We start from the raw sequence: 19,324 nt of genomic DNA, 5'->3' as shown, positions 1-19,324 counted from the left end.
GCTCATGATGGGAGCCCACTATGTGATATCACTCTTTATCAGCAGGCTGTTGGATGCCTTATTTATTTATGTCACACCAGACCTGACTTACAGTATGTAGTATCTCATCTCGGCAGATTCATGCACATGCCCACTTCACAGCATTGGCAGGCAGTGAAGAGAGTCTTCAGATATCTCAGAGGCACTCAGGATTTAGCCCTCTTCTATGGTAATCAAGGTTCACTTACCATGCATGCTTACACGGATAGTGACTGGGCAGGATGTTCTGACACCAGAGTGTCACATACTGGCAATTGTTTTTTGGTTAGCAATTCATGTATCTCTTGGCTCAGCAAGAAGCAACCAACAGTTGCCACATCTAGCTGTGAGGCTGAGTACAGGGCAGCTTTCACAGCTACAGTAGAGTGTGTTTGGCTTCGACAGTTACTTACAGATCTTGGTATTCGTCAAACATCCTCCACTATTGTCTACACTGACAGCCAGAGTGCTTTAGCCATTGCGCGTAACCCACTGTTTCATGCACGTACCAAGCATATTGAAGTTCACTATCATTATGTTCGGGAGCAGTTGTCAGCAGGAGACATAGAGTTGTCCTATCTTCCCACAGAGGACAACATAGCAGATATGTTTACAAAGGCACATTCTCGTCCCAAGTTCGAAGTCTTCCGACAGGCTTTACACTTGGTTCCCTTTGTTACATGATCTGACATCCCTTGTACATTCATAGGTGGCTATATCCTTTTGGATGAACAGGTGCCACCATGACCAGAAAATACCAGGTATTCTGAGACGTTTCCAGAGTACTTCAGCCCATCCCATGGAGGGGGGTTTGTAGGCCATCTCCTGGTGGTTGTAGTGATGCCCTATAAGCCATAGTATGTGCCTTGTAGGCATAAATATAGGCACTTGTAGTGTTAGTGCCTTTTAGGCTACATAGGACACTTAGTCCTATGTGACACCTAGGACACTTAGTCCTAGGTCTAGGTACAAGTACCTTGTACTCTCTATTTTCATTATCCTAGTTTTGACCTGACGGCAAACTCTATCGACTCTTTGTACCTTGCTCTCTCTCTCTTTCTATTCATCGATCCTACAAGAGTCATCTGTCTATACATGCAACCCTTGCATGTGCACTTTCTAAATCTATGGCTGCCTCTACTGATGGAGATATCATCACCAAAGAGTGTGTTGGTGTGATGTGTTGGTGTGAAGTACTAGGTGATCTAGTACTAGTTCATGTGTGTGACTAATATGTGAGTGCCACGTGTCGTTATAGGACTCGTCCCATATGCACTTGCTGCAAGGGGTTGAGTGAGTAGCCTATGTAAGGCTTGTACTTCACTTATCTTGTCATACGTGATGAATGAATGAATGCCTTCATGTCTTCATTTGACCATCATTTCCTCATACCTAACCCTCTCTCTCTCTCTCTCTCTCTCTCTCTCTCTCTCTCTCTCTGCTTTTTGCATTCTTAGCAATTAATACTCGGCAAGGGCCTAAGTGTGCCCTTTGCTTTCAGCCCACAGTGGCTTGTATGGGTTACTTATATTTTGTACTTTGTCTCATAGACCCGCGAGGTCTCCCAAAGACGTTGATACACCTCTCTCTCTCTCTCTCTCTCTCTCTCTCTCTCTCTCTCTCTCTCTCTCTCTCTGTGTATTTAGGCTCAGATTTGACATTATGTACTTTCACTTGCATTATATTGCGTAGCACTTAGATGATATTCGACGATGCCTCTTCTTTGGGGCACGTTGATTTTGTGCTATCTTGTATGCAGAGTTCTTGATGTCCCATGGGCCCATTTTGGCCTCTAGTGGACAATAATACACTTTCTTTCTTTCTTTCTTTCTCTCTCTCTCTGTCCAACCTATCACAGCTTTCCTCAAGGGGGACCGGCAGAGACGAGGGGTCACTTTGGACATAGCCCAGAGAGTCCATAGAGCGAGGAGACCGCGTCCCCACCACAACGTGAGACAGCTCAACTAACACAGATACGAGACATCTTTGCAGCCCACCAGAGAGCCATCAAAGTACCAGGCTTCCGTTTTTTATCTTGTTTTTGAGTCCCAACGCCGAGGCTGACTTGTTTTTCAGTCTGTTCCTGGTACTGAATCGATTAATCTGGCCAACTATACAGTTGCAATTGACTATTTCTATGATTATGACTTTGTTAGCATAAATTAGTACTCAGCAAGGGTCCTAGCGTGCCCTTTGCTTCAGCCCACTGAGGCTTGTATGAGTTCACTTTCTATGTACTTTGTCCCATAGGCCCGCGAGGCCTCCCGTGGACGTTCATCTCAATCTCTCTCTCTCCACCACGTTTCTAACATGGTATCAGAGCCACCTTCAATAGCTGCCACGTCACCCTACCCCTAACCCTAATCAAGTTTTAGCCTACATCTCTCGCCTCAGCCCTGCCTCATTCTACCTCTCCCTGCAGCCTTTAGTCTCCATTTTCTGCCTCCATCACAGCCAGCCACCACCTCATCTCCTGCTGCCTCCTTTGTCCTCTCCTTGCGAATATTTTAGGCGTTCATTTTCCTCTCCTTGCTTGCTGGTCGTCACTTACTTCTGCACATGAGGGTTTCCAGGGCAGAGCTTTTCGACACCCAAGGCAGCCTCAACTTGCTGCTGCTGCAAACCAGACCACTTGCAAGTAGCTCCAGCGCCATACTCGCCACCTCCGAGCAGTTTCCACGCCTCCAAGTGCTGCGTACTGGTATGGCTCTGCATTTCGGAGCATTCTCTTGCTGCTGTGTGCATTTCGGAGCACACCAAGCCTCCGAATATCTGCTGCAGACCTCTACAACAGCCAACTTCTGCTTTGATGACCTGCCGCCTGCGGCAACAATTCGGAGCTGTCCTGCTGAGCCGCCTTCCATATTTCCGACTTGTGTCTGCATTTTGAAGCCTCTCAGCCCTTCGACCAGCTGCTGGAAACGCCCACCGAAGCATTTCTTCAGCCGTCTTACTACATGGAGTTCGTTGTTCCATTTCAAAGCCCTAAACCAGCCGACTCACTTGCTCATGTTTTATTTCAGGCTGCTGCCCGCCGTCACAAAGCCCTCTTCAATCATGACTTCGTTGTCTTCAAGTTCCCTGCTCGTAGAGAAGTTCAAGGGGAAAGGCTTTCCCACGTGGCAAACCAAGATGCAATTGCTGCTTATGCGTGAAGGAGTTTGGGATGTTGTAGAGGATGACCAGGTTGAGTCACTTCATCAACAACACCAAAGGATTTGAGAGCAGTAGAATGCTAAGGCCATTGCCCTCATTGGTCTTTGCTTAGCCGACTCTCTCATCCACATCATGTGGACTTCAAGTCGACATCTAAGCAGATTTCGAATTGCCTCGAGACCTCGTTGGTAATAAAATCACAAACTCTAAAGTCTTTCTAAAGCTCAAGTTTTATGATTTGAAAAGGGAAGAGAGTGATGAGTTGAGTGATCATCTAGCCCTATTTCAATCTCTTGTTTAACAACTCTCAAGTTTGAAAAGTGTGCCTGATGATGAAGATAACCAGGCTGTCCTTATGAAGAGTATGCATGAAATTTCTTGCTTTTAGCAAACTCTTGAAGTCCTTCGTCTTATACTATCACGTTTGATGATATGGTGGCACTCCTCATTGAGAAGGACCATCGCAATAAGCAAGCCTCTCTTGCCTCTCCTGGTTATCAAGCATTTGCTTCCAGAAGCAAATGGAAGACCAACAAGAACATTATTTGCACATTTTACAAGAGGAAAGAACACATTGAAGCCCATTGCTTCAACAAGAAGGAACAAGAACAAGAGAAGCACCATGTCAATCTCCTTGCTGAAGAAGAAGCTGAACCTCAAGAGCCCCCGGAGGAGATACATGCCACTACAGCAGAGGTTCACGGCTCTCTCTTGAGGACGAGCATCCTTTCGACTAGGGTTCGGCTTTCTAGGCCCCTATGCTATGTGTGTTTGTGTAGAGTCAAATAACGGTTCTCAGCCTTGAGTTGTCCCTCTACAATGAATGTATTTGGAGTCAATAAGAGGTACTCTGCCTGGGTTATCCCCCAAAAATTATTGTATGGTTTTTAACTTTTGTTTGATGGTATTGACCACCCAATTCAAAGTAAGGGGGGATGATAAGTGATGGTTTGCCCTTGCCGGTCGCAAGGTGACTGAGAAGTCGCTATCACACGAGAGGTGTTGGATAGTTGGACTTGCTCTTTGCAGAATTGTGGTGGAGGGGGGATCGGTCTACTATTGTGTGTTGGGTCTCACACTCTTTGCTCTGAAGGGGGTATTGGAGATATCATAGCCAAAGAGTGTTGGTGTGATGTGTTGGTGTGAAGTACTAGGTGATCTAGTACTAGTTCATGTGTGTGAGTCATGTGTGAGTGCCACGTGTCATTATGGGACTTATCCCATATGCACTAGGTGCTAGTGTGTGAGTGAGTAGCCTATATAAGGCTTGTATATATATATATATATATATATATAGAGTAGCCTATATAAGGCTTGTATATATATATATATATATATATATATATACAAGCCTTATATAGGCTACTCACTCACACACTAGCACCTAGTGCATATGGGATAAGTCCCATATATATATATATATATATATACCTTTGTAAGACTAGAATGAGTCCAATCTTGTCATACAAGCCTTATATAGGATACTCACTCACACACTAGCACCTAGTGCATATGGGATAAGTCCCATATATATATATACCTTTGTAAGACTAGAATGAGTCCAATCTTGTCATACTTGATGAATGAATGAAAGCCTTCATGTCTTCATTTGAGCATCATTTCCTCACACCCTAACCTTCTCTCTCTATCTCTCTCACCACCATGTTTCTAACATCTACCTATGTCACTCCTTTCCTATTTCAACTACCAACTATTTGTCCATTTTTCTAGCCTTTGTGCTTGTCATAAGCCTCGACCAGCATACTTGCTCTTTGACAGTCCTTGGTCACTATTGCGTTACCAGACTACATACTACGCTATGTTTCGCAATCTGGTACCACCCAGTCATGGCAGCTCAAAACCGAAAAATCTTCTATGACTAGAAGCTTCCCCAATGTACCATCTGCCACCCCTAATCCGGGTGGCCACCAAACAAAGGAAAAGTTGTCAAAATTTGTTCTCCTACTCATAACTCTCATGTAGGGGGAATTGGTTGTGGCAATCCAAATGCTAGCCACAATACTCATGGTTCAAGCAATGGAACAAAGACCTATAAAAGGAGCAAGCATCACTATTGTGAGAATAAATGTGGAAAAGCAGAGAAGATAAAGGTCAAGGAAAGCAAACAAAGCATGAATGCAAAAGCAGTTGAGCAATGTTCAACAAAGTAACCATGTGTCAAGCAATGTGCAAAAGCAGTCGAGCAATGTTCAACAAACTAATTATGTGTCAGAAGATGTCACACTTGAGGTGGCACCGAATAAATAAGGTGGGGGGAAAGAGTTCTCCATGAGATGTCTGGTGGATGTAAGTTTTATAACCTATATACACCCCTTCTATAAATTTTCAGATGATTAAGGTATCCCTTATGTATAAAAACTTTCACTTGGGGATGGGGGCCCAGTCGATCCCTCCGATGGCTACTCTGGTAGCCATTTGGCAGGACATCATCTGCACATTGCGCGCCATTTGGGAGCGCAGTACTCCAGGCTCAAAAGCGACCATCGAGAGGCGGAAACGTTTCTGCCAAACATGGCCGGTAGTATGGATGCTAGCTCCTGTTTCGGAGTCCCTATAGGCGAGGAGCCGTGAGATCCAGAAACAGATGGTTATTGTAGCTGGCAACCAGCTCTTTTCTTTATTTTCAGCGACAGCTTCTATTGGAAGCTGGTTGTATGGTTTTTTCAAGCATTATTAGAATTTACTTCTTGCCAAAAGAAAAAAGTAAATGACGTCTAAAAAGTTTGAAAACATCATTGTTTTACCTGGATTACATTAAAAACTCCTGTAAGAAGGTGAACAAAGCTTTCAGCTGATAGGCTACGTAACTTGCTTGCAAGAGAAACACCCCCACCTGCAAAAGATTCCCATATTCTGTAAAAAATCAAAACCGGCCTCTCTGTCCATGCTACCGCAGATGTATTTTGTTATTTTTAAAAAAAGAGCATAACAGAGATCAGCAGTAGACCTATATGCAGACGTCAAATGTCTGAACAAACTCCTTACCTTCAATATCACTTTGTCTTTCACTGGATGGAACATCTGTGTCCAGCGGCCTAGTAATTAAAAGGGAAAGCAGCTCTGCCACTACAACTTTGATGGCTGCTTTAATGTCTGTTATAAGAGTATCCCTGTAAACCCTCAAAACTGCCGGAAGTTTTGACTGTACTTGAAGATCAATTACAAGCTCATAAGTTCCATTCGTTTTTCACACATTAAACAAATGACGATAAAAAGCTGAAAACACAGATTGATTTGCTTTCCAAGAAAAGTATTAGCAATACAAAGTCTAATAAGATAAGAGAACAGACACACGTTTTCCACGACAAAATCTCTTTCATACCACAAAACCTGATTTTGAAAACTACAAAACCAGAAAAGCCAATGGAATCCTTACTGTTCGCAGCAAGCCAATGACAAGGGGAAGAAGTTGATCTCGAAGGCCTACTTCATCATCTTCTTTGCCCTGTTCCTGCAACAACCAGTTGTAAATGGAGTCTCTGCAAGTATTCTGCATCTGCCTTCCGTTCATAAGTAAAAGAGCTTTGACACATATAAATCAGTGCCTAGGATAGCTTTTTCAATGGGCACACAGCAAGACTTCAAAGGCATCACTTTAAGGTCTAAGATTTGTGTCATATATGTGCAGGACTGCTTGCTCGAAATAGCTCATCATTCTATGAATGTTTCTAGGGTTTTTCTGTGAGCCACTAATGAAATTTGCACAAATAGACACTAGACCCTCATTGGAACATCCAAATCTGCTGTTTTGGGGGAACTGAACAAATGTAGCAGCATTGCACTTTATGCTCCAATTTGGACTTAGTTTGGAAAAGCATGGCTTCATACTTTGGAATTACCTAGACTAGGTCATTGCCTTGGTCCAGGCTCTTAAGTTATGCCCTCTCCACCACTGACACACATAAATCAGAGACACCATGATGAATCTGCACAAGCAACTCCATATGCTTGAATAAGAACTCCTTGGATATGCATGCAGTTTTTTCATTTCAGGCTCCTTGCAGTGCAACGCAGTAATCTTTCAACTTTCACTGTGAATTGAGCTCAATCAAAAATCACCTTGAGGCTTATCTCAGTACTCAATATCTGCATTAATATTCATCCCTTTAGCTGATCTAAACTTAGCCGTAAATATTTTTCATTACTCATTCAACAATTTCTTTACGAAAGTCTACAACCAAAGAGGACATGCAAACAAATTTGTCTACAGCTAGACCAGATTTTTACTATGTGTGTGTGTGCATTGCATGTGTGTAGGCGTGTGTAGGGACTGTTCTTAGTAATATAATAACACATGAATTTCACCCCTTAAAAAAATTGTGTGTATGTGCATTGTGTGTGTGTGTGTGTGTGAAAAAAAAATACTAAAATCGTACTATCAAAAATCCGTACAATTTTGTCCGTACAGTCAGGAAAAATCCATACAGTTTTGTCCATACAGTCCGTACAGTCGGGGAAATCCGTACAGTTATGCTGTCAGAAAAATATATTTATTTATTTATTTATTTATTTATTTATTTATTTATTTATTTTTTTATTTTTTTTCTGACATACATACATACATATATATATATATATATATATAAATCGCACTGTCAAAAATCTGTACGATTTTGTCCGTACAGCCAAGAAAAATCCGTACAGTTTTGTACCTACTGTGCTTTCCTCCTTGTAAAGCGTTGCTGCTTCCAAGCCTTTTCCTTAACTCGAATGGCGGATTATTCCTATGAGAAAAACTTTTACAAAGACAAGTCGGTTTCCAACAAGAAACAAAAGCAGGTGATGGATTCAGATGATTCCCTTCATGACTCTGCTGAGGCTCAGCTTGTTTATGAGGTTATGCATGAAGGGTTTGAAACACCCGCAAAGGTTGGAAAGATCCCACTTCCCACCACTGGCATTATGGTGAAAGTGGATGATATATTTGATCCAGTTAAGGAGTATGCAAAGCATGAGCATTACCATTTGAGACAGCCGGGGCTTTGCCTTTGTCTTGAACATAGCAAAACTGTTTGACCCCTTTGTTTTTTACCACAGAAGAGGCATTTGCATTCTTATTCAAAGGCTGAACCATTTCAGCTTGCACTGGCATCCGTGAAGCTCGGGAACGGCATTGTGAAGCCATGTGGCCAAATTGCTTGCATTCAAAGCAAGCACCTGCAAACGGCCCCCACTGACATTATTGACAGTAACCGAATATAATGTTGGAGTGGGATGATCCGTATCCCACAAAATGCAGAAGTGATTCGAATTTCCATTGGGTCGCAGTGGACATACCACCTTACCGAGGGAAGCTGCAATTTTAGGTAGAAGAGAAGACAAGCATTGAGGAAAATCCACAACTTCTACCCAAACAGGGCAACGATGCCGAATCAATGCCTGATAATCCCGAGTGGGAGACCAAGGCAGAACATGGACCATTTGCTGGCCATAGAAGAGAGGAGAGTGCTCCAGCAAAACCTGACGGTGCTTCTGATGAGCCATGATGATCTCAAAAAAGCCCCGTTGCATAATGAAATTTTTTGACATAAGAACCACCTAGGGTTCGAGTCAACGAATTCCCAACATCTGCTGCAGCAGGCATCCGTCTTGGAAAGAAAATTGTAATTTCCTGTGCCTTTGTTCTCTCCACCTCAGGGGAAGGGGGGAAAATTTTTGACTGATGGACGGCAAACTCCTCGCAAAGTGATCTCCCCCAGGCGACCTTTGCCTTCTCGGACTTGGAGTGGTGCATCCTCTCATGGAAAAACACCTGCTGAAAACTTTGGTGTTGGCTTGACCTGGGCTGTTGTGACTGCAAATCCGACCTTGTTTCCTGAAGAAGAAGTTGCTGCACTTTTCTCCTCTCCTCAGGCTGTTGCTTCATCCCAGGGCAGAGGCCTGGACATTGAGGTGGAAATGTAGACGTAGACAGCCCGTTAGTTGCTGTACATACCTGTCCCATAACTCGCGCACACTTAAACAGATGGTATCAGATTGATCCACAGCATTGTGATGCCTTTACTTGTCAAATTTGGGTTGATTATGCTTTCACACATTGACATCATGCTCCTCTTTGGTTGAGGCTTTCCTTACATGAATTTCCCACTGACAGATTGCCTTGCCGAAGGCTTTTGCTGATTAATGATAGTTATCTGGAGCATAATGACTTTAAAGCCTTCCTCTTTGATGCTATTCAGCCTCTCTCTCGTCAGATACGCATTGGTTTGGATTATGCCTGGCAAGCTTTTGTTGCTCGGATGCAAGCAATTATTCGAGATTATCGCAAATCCTCTATGCAAGCCACAAGGGAGACTGTAGCACATGCCAAATTTACTTGTCAGAGTTTGAGTAAGCTTGCTCATCTTCGCCCTTTGTCTTCAGAGGAAAGCATGCTCTTATGTCAGGCTCAATTCTCTCTTCAATCCAATGATCGCAGACAGCTTGTTAAATGGGAAACTCGATCCAGACAATGGGCTTTTTTGGATAAAGGCTGCTCTTCCAATCAATTTTTTGAGAGTTTACACTACAAAAGACAGGCTGCCAATATCTGTCGGATCCGGATGCCTGATGGTTCTTGGTCAACATCTCATTCAGAGCTTGCTGATTTATGTGTGCAGCACTTCTCCACTCATTGTGGGCATCTGGATACTCTTTCTCCTCGGGTCGTGTCTGCACGTCAGCTTCTTTTGCAACATATTCCCTTCACTGAAAGGGAATTGTCAGATGCACTAAGATCCTGTGGCAGATGGAAATCTCCAGGATGGGATGGTCTCACTGTTAAATTTTTTCTTGCATTCTGGGATCTTCTTTAATTCACCTTGCTGCAAATGGTAAATACAGCATGGCAAAATCAGCAGACGCCTCTATCATGGAAAAAGGGTCTTCTCAAGCTGATTCCAAAGAAGCAGCTATGTGACTCACTTGGTCATTGGAGGCTAATCACGCTCATGCCAGTCATTTACAAGATTATTGCCAAAATGGTGGTTGATCGGATTAAAGGTTATTTGCATGATGGGTTGCCTCCCAATATGGCTTTGTTCCACGTCGCCATATCACAGATAACATTGCCAATGCTTATATTGGGATTGAATATGCCAAATACACGCAGCAGGATGTTCTACTCTTGCAAGTTGATATTGCAAAAGCCTTTGACACAATTCAATGGGATTTCATCTCGCAAACTATGCGAGCTTTGGGGTTTGGACCAAAAATACAGCAGGTCATTTCCTGGCTTTACAGAGATAGCAATAAGGCTTGCATTCTTTCTAGGGATATCTCTGATGAGTGGACTCTTCGTTGTTCGGTCCGCCGCGGATGCCCTCTCAGTGCTTTATTGTATGCCATTGCTACTCATCCTATGCTGCAATATATTGATCATCTTGTGGCTACAGGATCACTTCATGGCTTGCAATTGGATGCTAATCGCAGCATGGTTGCTCAAGCTTATCCTGATGATTCTTTCTTTACCCCAAAGAATACGCCCCATGATCTTGGTGCCTTGATGCAGGCCCTCTCTGTTTATGGTTTCGCAGCTAGTCTTCATGTTAATTTTCAGAACTCTAAGCTGCTACCTTTGCATTCCAAAGACTCTAACATAGTCTATTATGGCCCCGGGATATCATTCCACCCACTTAGTTTGTTCGTCATCTTGGTTACCCTTTGGGGTGGGAACTCACTCGCCGACAACAAACTAATTGGGTTTTGGCTAAGATTCGAAAAATTATTGAGTATTGGAAACTGGCAACCTGGCCTTTGCACGTTCGTCTTCGAATAGTGCAGTCCATCCTGACTGGAAGCATGTTCTTTCTCATCTGAAATGGAATGGACGGCAATCTTTGCTTTGGAATTCTTTGAGAGCTGAAAGCATTCACTGGTCGAAAGTCTTTCAACCTCCCTTGGCTTTACAGGAACCTCAACGTCCTACTTTGTCTCGTTTAAAGGCATCACCTCGGATTCTAATGTTATAGATGATGCCTGTACCGTGCTCCCCTTTTCTCTCGCAGCCACTATATATGGATTGGGCTATCATTATCGTCCTTTGTGGCGACAAATTACTTCTATGCTTTCGCCTTTTGGAACTTCAGGACCGGCTGGAAGATTGGACTTTGACTTCTCCAGGGTCCTCTTCTCGTCCTTTGAGGCTATCTCAGATTACTATATCTGCATTGTATAAAATCCTTTTGCCTCAACCTTGGGTTTCAGAGAAAGGTGATTCTGTTTGGCAAATGCATCGCCTAGCCAAGTAGTGGAGAAAAAGATTACAGCAACTTTGGGCCTATAAAGTACCGCTTCAACAACAGGTTTTCTTTTGGCGAGTTCTTTTGGGAGTGTTTCCATCTGGACAGCTATTAGCTCATCGACACATTGCTCTTGCACTTTGCCACAGATGTTCTGCTTCTTAGGAGACTGTGTCTCACTTGTTTTGACATTGTCCGTGCTCTCGTGAGTTTTTTTATCTACTTCGACAATGCCTGCGAGCGAGATTCCCATCTGTTTCGTTTGGGAAGTTCTTCTGGCTATTTGGATTTCATCCATCCAGACCGGAGTTTCATCTTTTCTTCCTTTGGGTTCGCTACTGGGCACTATGGACTTTATGGACATATAGGAATTGTAAAGTCGTTGGTGATCCTACTTTCTCTCTGTTTGGCTTTTTTAGGCGTTCTCTGCAGCAATCTTTCTTTGATTGCTTGCAAACCCGCTGCATAGATCATGAAGTCTTTTTGGCATATACTGAAATTTTCAGTTGATGTAATTGTAGAACCTTATTTTGAGGTTGCTACTCATATAATATAATCAATCAAAGATTTCACCCCAAAAAAAAAAGTGTGTGTGTACTCATTTGCCAAGGTCAACATGCTGTCCTTTGCGGCTGTCTTGTATTACACTTTCTTCGCTTTACAAAGTTCTTTTTCCCTTACCTTGGGTTTCGCAGCCGGCAAATAACCTTTGGCATATGAATTGTCCTGCAAAGTGGTGGCGACGTAGATTATGTGGGATTTGGAAATCAAAACTTCATCTTCGAAGACTAGTGTTTATGTGGAGAGTTTTATTGGGAGTTTTTCCATCTGGGCAAGTTCTGACGCGCACACATATTGCTCTAGCCATTTGTCGCAAATGCTTAGCTCCTCGGGAGACAGCGCCTCACCTTCTTTGGCACTGCTCTGATACACATGATTTTCTTGGATTGCTGGGACAGCGTTTGAGAACCAGATTTCCACGTTTTATTTTTGGAAAATGCTTGTGGTTGTTTGGGATTCACCCACCTAGACGGGATTTTGATGTGTTTTTTCTTTGGATTAGATATTGGGCACTTTGGACTCTCTGGAAAGACAGAAATCATAGAGTTTTTTGGTGATCCACTTTTCTCACCTCACATTTTTCTTCAGTGACTCTTTGTAGCAATCTTTTTATGATTGCTTGCAAACAGGGTGTATAGATCAAGATGTATATTAGTCCTATATTGAGATCTTCCCTTGATGTTTTTGAGCACATCTTGCTTTGGGATGATCTCTATAATATAAAACAAAATTCTCACCCAAAAAATGTGTGTGTGTGTGTGTGTGTGTGTGTGTGTGTGTGTACAGCAGCACCAATTGTCCAAGGATGACCAATCTGCTTTTCAGGCAGCCTTCATTGTTGACTGAGAGTTATCAACACAAGCTAAGAAAATGGCAGCTTCATTCTCATCAACAAGCCATGCAAGACACCGGCTGCTATTCCAAGGCTTTCTTCAAATTCCTTCATACTTCCTGCCCTACGCATACTTTGCATCTGGTGCAGCGTCTGAAGAGTTCGTGGACAATGAACAGGCAACAACTTGATGATGTGGTGCAGCAATACTATTCGATATATTTGCAGCCCCTCCTCCTTTACCTGCAAAGGTTGATGCAAGAAACATTTCTTTGTAACGTTCGAATGATTCTCTCCCAAGAGAATGCGAAATTGCCTTTAATGGATCAAGAATTGAAAGCGGCATTGTCTAAGTTGGGGCACTCTAGATCCCTAGGTTGGGATGGCCTCATAGTCGAAACCTTTGCTGTCATCTCAGTCCTGTTTTATTGCACATAGCTTGGCTCTTTGGCAATATGCCTTCCTTGTAGAAAAAGGGATTGCCGTGTTTGATCCCAAAAAAGCCCGTATGCCAATATTTGTCGGATTGGTGGCCGATCACACAAATGCCTATCGTGTATAAGCTGCTTTCTGAAATGTTGGTACTGCGCATATCCCATTTCTTATATATGGGCTTGCACCCTGCTCAATATGGATTCGTGCCTTGTAGGTAGATCATCGATAATATTGCAAATGCTTATGTGCACGTTGAATATGCCAAATACACCCACCAAGATGTTCTGATTATGTAGGTCGATATTGAAAACGTATTTTACACTATCAAATGGGATTTTATCCAGCTGTTATGTGACGGTTGGGCTTTGGTCCCAAGATGCAAAAGGTGGTATACTCGCTTTATGAAGATGGCACAACTTGTTGTCTTTTGTCTAATACCCTTTCATCTTCCTGGACCTTCGGCTGTCCTGTTCATCAAGGCTGTCCTCTTAGTGCTTTGCTTTTTGCAATTGCTACACATCCATTGTTGATGCATATGGATGCCTTGGTTTTGTAGCAGTGTTTGCATGGTATTGAGTTTCTTGGAGGCACACCTTTTGTAAGCCAGGCCTATGCTGATAGTTCTTTTTCTTTGTGCCGAACTCAAAAGCAAATGTTAGGGCTACTCGATTGAAAGTGAATTTCAATAAATCAAAACTTTGGCCTCTACATAAGTATGATTGGAATCCCATTTGTGGCCTGGCCTCTTGCTCCCTCCTGATCAAGTGGTGCACCATTTGGGGTTATCCTATTGGTTGGCATCTTGGTTATCCAATTGGTTGGCATATTTCTTTGTCACAAGAGAGACTTTGGGTACTACAAAATCTTTTCGTAAGCTCAATTATTCAAAATTGTCTACTTGGCCACTACATGTTCGCCTTTGGATTGTGCAATCCGTTCCCACGGCATATGTTGAGTTTTAGTTGCTAGTTATTCCCTAGTCTTCTTTGGATATTCAAAAATTGATTACTAAGGTTACTAAATGCCTTTGGCACACCAGACATGATCGTAAGGTGCTCTGTCTTCTCAAATACAACTAAGTTTTTTGCCGAGGATGCATGGGGGTTTCAACATTCTTAACATCCATACTCATATGTTAGCTCACAAGGCTGTCTTGATCTCCTTTTTGGAGTAGCATCAGCCATAGGCTCTTATGCTTTCCTGTATGGTTGGCTCTCTCCATATAGATGCTTTCAGCCATTGGATTCCTACCATCTCTGATGTTATTTTTGGCTACTTGCATGGTCGTATTCCAAGCTGTCCCTTTTCTAATCCCCTGATTCATGATTGACAGCAGCTTTTGACTTATTGGCATTGGTTACATCGACGTCCGGATCCTAATAACACCCTCCGTTTGCAGAGTTTGCATTGGAGTCACGTGTTTAATTCCCCTTTGACTCATCTTCAGCCCAACAAGGTGTGGTTTTTCCATTGCTTGGCAGTTTCTATAGTGGAAGATGTGGTGGATGATCGGGGCTGCAATCTTTCTTTCCCAAGCAATATTGACTCGGTTTGCATCACCCTAACCTGCAACCTTTTCAGCTTGTACCTTCACATATTTACCACTCTCCCTCTCCTGAATTGGAAGTTTGATAGAGCACTTCCACGTTACTCTCCTTTTCATTTGCAAACCTTTCTGCTAAGAAGACTTATTATTTCTTACTTCCACTACCATGGATACAACAGTATGGGAATCATTTTTGCCATCTTGATAAGTCTCTAGATTGGTGGAAGGTTTGTCTTCACCGCATCTCAGGCAGTAAGCTTTCTGCTCTTTGGTGGGAGCATTACCGGTGGCATCTTTATTGGTTGCCAGGTGCATAGCTTCTTCGGCATGCCCTACTTGTTCACATCCCAAGGAGACGGTTACATTTTTTTGGACCTATCCTATTCCTTGTGTTTTTCTTCCCAGGCTGAGGACTTGCCTTCGTGCTCGTTTTCCTCGAATTTCTTTTGGCAAGCAATTTTGGTTGTTTGGCAAATGTGCCTCCAAGCCAGAGTATGCCCAAATCTTCTATTGGTGTCGATATTGGACTTTGTGGTCGTATCATCATGCTCGTATAATTCGATTGTACGAGCACCCTATGCTAGATGTGTATCACTTCTCCGTTCATCTTTGTATCAGTCTCTCCAAGATGTGCTTCACATGGAGACCTTTCTATGGCCCAATTAGAAGTGTTTCATCACTGCTTTTAGTAATTGTTTCTCTTTGAAACATCTATGAATGTATATTTTCTTAAATGAAATAATGCTTATTACAAAAGATGTGTGTATGAGTGTGTGTTTGTTTTATAGACACACTCGCACGCACATGTAGATGTGTGCAGATGTGTGCACGTGCGCGCGCGTGTGTGTGTGAGGGGAGACTTCTTTCTCTAGTCTAGTCGTGCTTGTGAAGCATGCTCTTCAACCAATTGTGCCCTATAATGACCGAGAAGGTCGATGGTGCAATCTCTCCTTCAAGGAGAAATAAATAAATTTGCTTCAATCTATGCGCTGCAATCATCAAATCATAGAGCAATAATCTAGCAGGCTATGCTGCAATACCATGGAGGCAAAATGTTTTTTTGTGCAGAGACTTCAATAATGCTCCGCAGCCCAGAGATATTGCTTCTGGTCACATGCACATGCTAGCTTCGGAGCGGGTGCAGTAGGCTCGACTTCTCCTCCAGTTTCGTCTTTCTGACCTTTGGAAAGAAAACCTTCCTAGTTAAACTTTTCAACATAATGCTAGGTGATCTTACCGAGAACATTTAGATCGTTGGTATATGTTAAGTAGGCTACAATATGATGCATTCAAATACAAAATAATCAGCATGTGTATGCAGCCCGGAAAGGGCACGTTGCTGGTTATGAATTTTTCATATGAGAGAGCATTCATTTTCCATGAAAAAGACTTCTATTAAGTAAGAACAAAAACCCGCGAGAGCAAGCTCAAAGCGGAATACATCATGAAATCATGAGGATAATAAAAAACCCCCTCAGAGTGAGGTGGAAAGAAACCAAGGCTGAGGCTGAAAGTGCCATCTCAACCCTGTAGTAGATTCAGAGAAGAAAGGAGAATCCTTCCATTCCCTGAAGAAAGAAGCCCTCCTAGCTGAGGCTGCACGGGAGTCCCCCTGCATACCCGCCATACGGCTATCAGAGTGTGTACGATGTCTGTCCAGATACTAGCCAATGTGTGCGAGGGATGAACCTGAGTACCCTCCATAGCCTCTGTGCATCTGGATCTCCAGATATGCCAGGCTGCTATGCTCGCTATAATCTCCCAAGAAGTATCCACAGAGGCATGTACAGCTGTAAAAGGACGGTGTGGAACCACATCCAACGAGCAGAGCTCAACCCGATGATGTCGAACCGAAATGGCCCGAGAGGAGTCAAGTAGGCCATTCATTTTCGGGTGTGCTTTTTCTAGAAAAACGTGCCCTTCAGCCTATTGTCGCTTTTAATGATAGGGAAGGCTAATGATCATTATGGAATGTCTTGTCCGAGGGGAGATACTTGAGTTTACCTTAGTTTATGCTCCTCAATCCTCTCACCATACAGCATTGATTTAGGGGGCCATGCAGAGGGGCAAAAGAGCCAAGTAACATACCTCTCCAGGAATCACAAGTCACCAATATTGATAACTCCACGACTCTAGAGTCACAACCTCCAAATGTCTCTAATGGCACCATACAATAGATTGTTGTTCAAGTCATAGATCAAAATTCCACATGGGCACATGGGAATCAACTGTATGACCAATACAAGCAAGGCCATAGCACATTCCAGATCATACCCTTCTCGCATAAGAAGAAGCTGGAGTTTTGTCTGCCAAGTTGGGAAATTGCTCCCTGAGAATTTCTCGATGAACGAGGAGTTTTTTATGCTATCCATTGGTGGGAAGGTCTTAACTGTGGGAAGGTCTTAACTGTTATTACAGCCAGTGTCTAAATCCCTTACAATGTTTACTCAGATTTCAAAAAAGGCCCAAATTTTACATGGTAGAAGCTTCAATTATGCCAAAGGAAGACACATAACAGAAAAGCCCTAAATTTTAGGGTTAGGGTTGCTGCAAAATTAGGGTTTGCAGAAAATTGGGGCTTTTCAAAATTTCCTAGAGCATAGTGTTCTAGCAATACTAGGGAAGCTTCAGACGATAAAAGCCCCAACAAATTCACCCAAAATGGGGCAAAAATCTTCAAAATCGCAATTTAGGGTTTTGGGCTCAAAAAGGGGCTGGAAAAGTGTGAGCATGAGAGTAGGCAGAATATAGCGTATATTTCAAGGCCGGCTGTACGGACAGTAGGCCTGTTTGTACGGCGCAACAGTCCGTACGGCTGTACGGTCTGTTTGCTGGTAAATGGAGAGGCATAGGTCCGGGCTGATACGGGCTCTTGTACACTGATGCTGAGGCTAAAGAGTAGTCAATGATGAGGCTTGGGTAGGAGCTCATGTGGAGAGGCGAACGAAGAAGATCAACAGCGTAGCTCCAAATAGAGAAAGAGGAACGTCATTAGATCATAATCTAGACTCCAGCTTGCAAAATAGGTAATCACGAACTGGGTAGTTTGCAGAGGAAAGCGTGGGAAGAATGCAAACGCACAGCAGCAACATAGAAAACCTTTGCCTACCTCGCGACTTGTACTCAGGAGATCAGCCCAAGAGATACGCGATGAACAGCTGCAGATAAGCGATGCAACTTCAAAGGATATGTCAGGCAGGAACTAGAGATAAAGGGGCGCAACATCCAGCGTGAGTATCAGTAGCACATGTCGATATAGATCAGCTCCTTCATGCAGCAGTTGTGACAGTATGGCCCATCAATACGAACGGCAGGCAAGCATCAGAGGCTATATGGCACGCGTAGGAGCAACAAATCAGGCCTGTTGTGCGAGCACATGACGAGCAAAAAGAGAAGGAAGGTGGTGAGCAGAATGAGGAGGAAATGGCGGGCAGAATGGCGCAGCATCAGGGAAGATAGCGGGCAGAAAGAGGAGAGAGTGAGCGCACTTCAACAAGGGAGAGTCAGGAAGGAACATGGCTGGCTCTTTCTTTAGTTTATGTCGTCACGCCGTCCTCTTTGTGTATGGCGCAGGTCTCAGACAGCAGCTCCACGAGTATGATGAGCAGGTCTCCATAGGAGAGGCTCGGGAAGGAGTAGGAAACGAGGCTCTGATACCATTTGTTGAAAATGGGGAGAGGGTGAGAGACACTCATCACATGATTGGAGACAAAAGCTGAGGCACAATAGCTGACATTGATCGTTGGATTATCACAGCAAGTACATAGCCTCTTTTATAGGCAGGGCAAGCCTTATCTTCCCACACAAACACCTCATAGATGAGGTCACACACAAGAGAATCTAGATCCTATAATCTAGGGAAGGAATCACACCTACCACATGAGGTGGCACAAGTGGCCTCAAGACTCTTCACACTCACACAACTATAGGACACTCCTAGGACTCTAGGATCACGCACACTAGGACCACACACACTAGGACTCCGATTCCAACAATTAAGGCCCAGCAAATGGCCTTCCTCGATAAGGGCTGTTTGTCTAAGACTTTTGCTAAAGTTTGCACTGTAAGAGACAATCTGAAAACATTTGCAAGGTTAAAGCACCTGGTGGTCTCATGGCTGCAGTTGGTTGTGGCTTGTCTGAGTCACTTTATGAAATAGTTTAGGCATCTTGGTTTCCACTCACATGAGATGCTGTCAGCACAACAAGAGATTCTACAGCATGTCCGTCCCATTATGTCTCCTACACAAGCTATGCATCTTGAGGCACCTTTCAAAGAAAGAGAACTGACTGATACAATAAAATCATGTGACAAATGGAAGTCTCCTGGTTGGGATGGTCTCATTGTAGAGTTCTTTCTTGCATACTTAGATGTCATTTCATCTACTCTTCATTATTCCATATGATCAATCATGTTTGGCAAACTTAGTAAACACCAGATGTTAGACAAAAGGGCTGGTCAAACTATTCAAAAAACTTGTGTAAATCATTTGCTGATTGGAGACCCATTACACAAATGCCTGTCATTAATAAGACA

General features: G+C 43.3%; 1 protein-coding gene across 3 annotated transcripts in view; it reads right to left on the bottom strand.

Annotated features, from left to right (window-relative positions):
- The window catches only part of VPS54, a 115,699-nt gene that overhangs the window by 55,570 nt on the left and 40,805 nt on the right, over positions 1-19,324 (bottom strand). For all 3 annotated transcript variants that reach the window (XM_087389332.1, XM_087389334.1, XM_087389333.1), the window contains exons 6-8: positions 6,572-6,646; positions 6,181-6,337; positions 5,940-6,028 (exon numbers count right to left, since the gene is read on the bottom strand). In XM_087389332.1, the coding sequence (XP_087245458.1) occupies positions 5,940-6,028; positions 6,181-6,337; positions 6,572-6,646 (321 nt within the window). The remainder of the gene's footprint in view (positions 1-5,939; positions 6,029-6,180; positions 6,338-6,571; positions 6,647-19,324) is intronic.

The sequence above is a fragment of the Dipteris shenzhenensis genome, chromosome 18, assembly GCF_047967505.1.
Source record: "Dipteris shenzhenensis isolate YYH24624 ecotype China chromosome 18, Dip_SZ_1.0, whole genome shotgun sequence".
Lineage (NCBI taxonomy): Eukaryota > Viridiplantae > Streptophyta > Polypodiopsida > Gleicheniales > Dipteridaceae > Dipteris > Dipteris shenzhenensis.
This window is presented reverse-complemented; position numbering and strand designations above follow the sequence as displayed.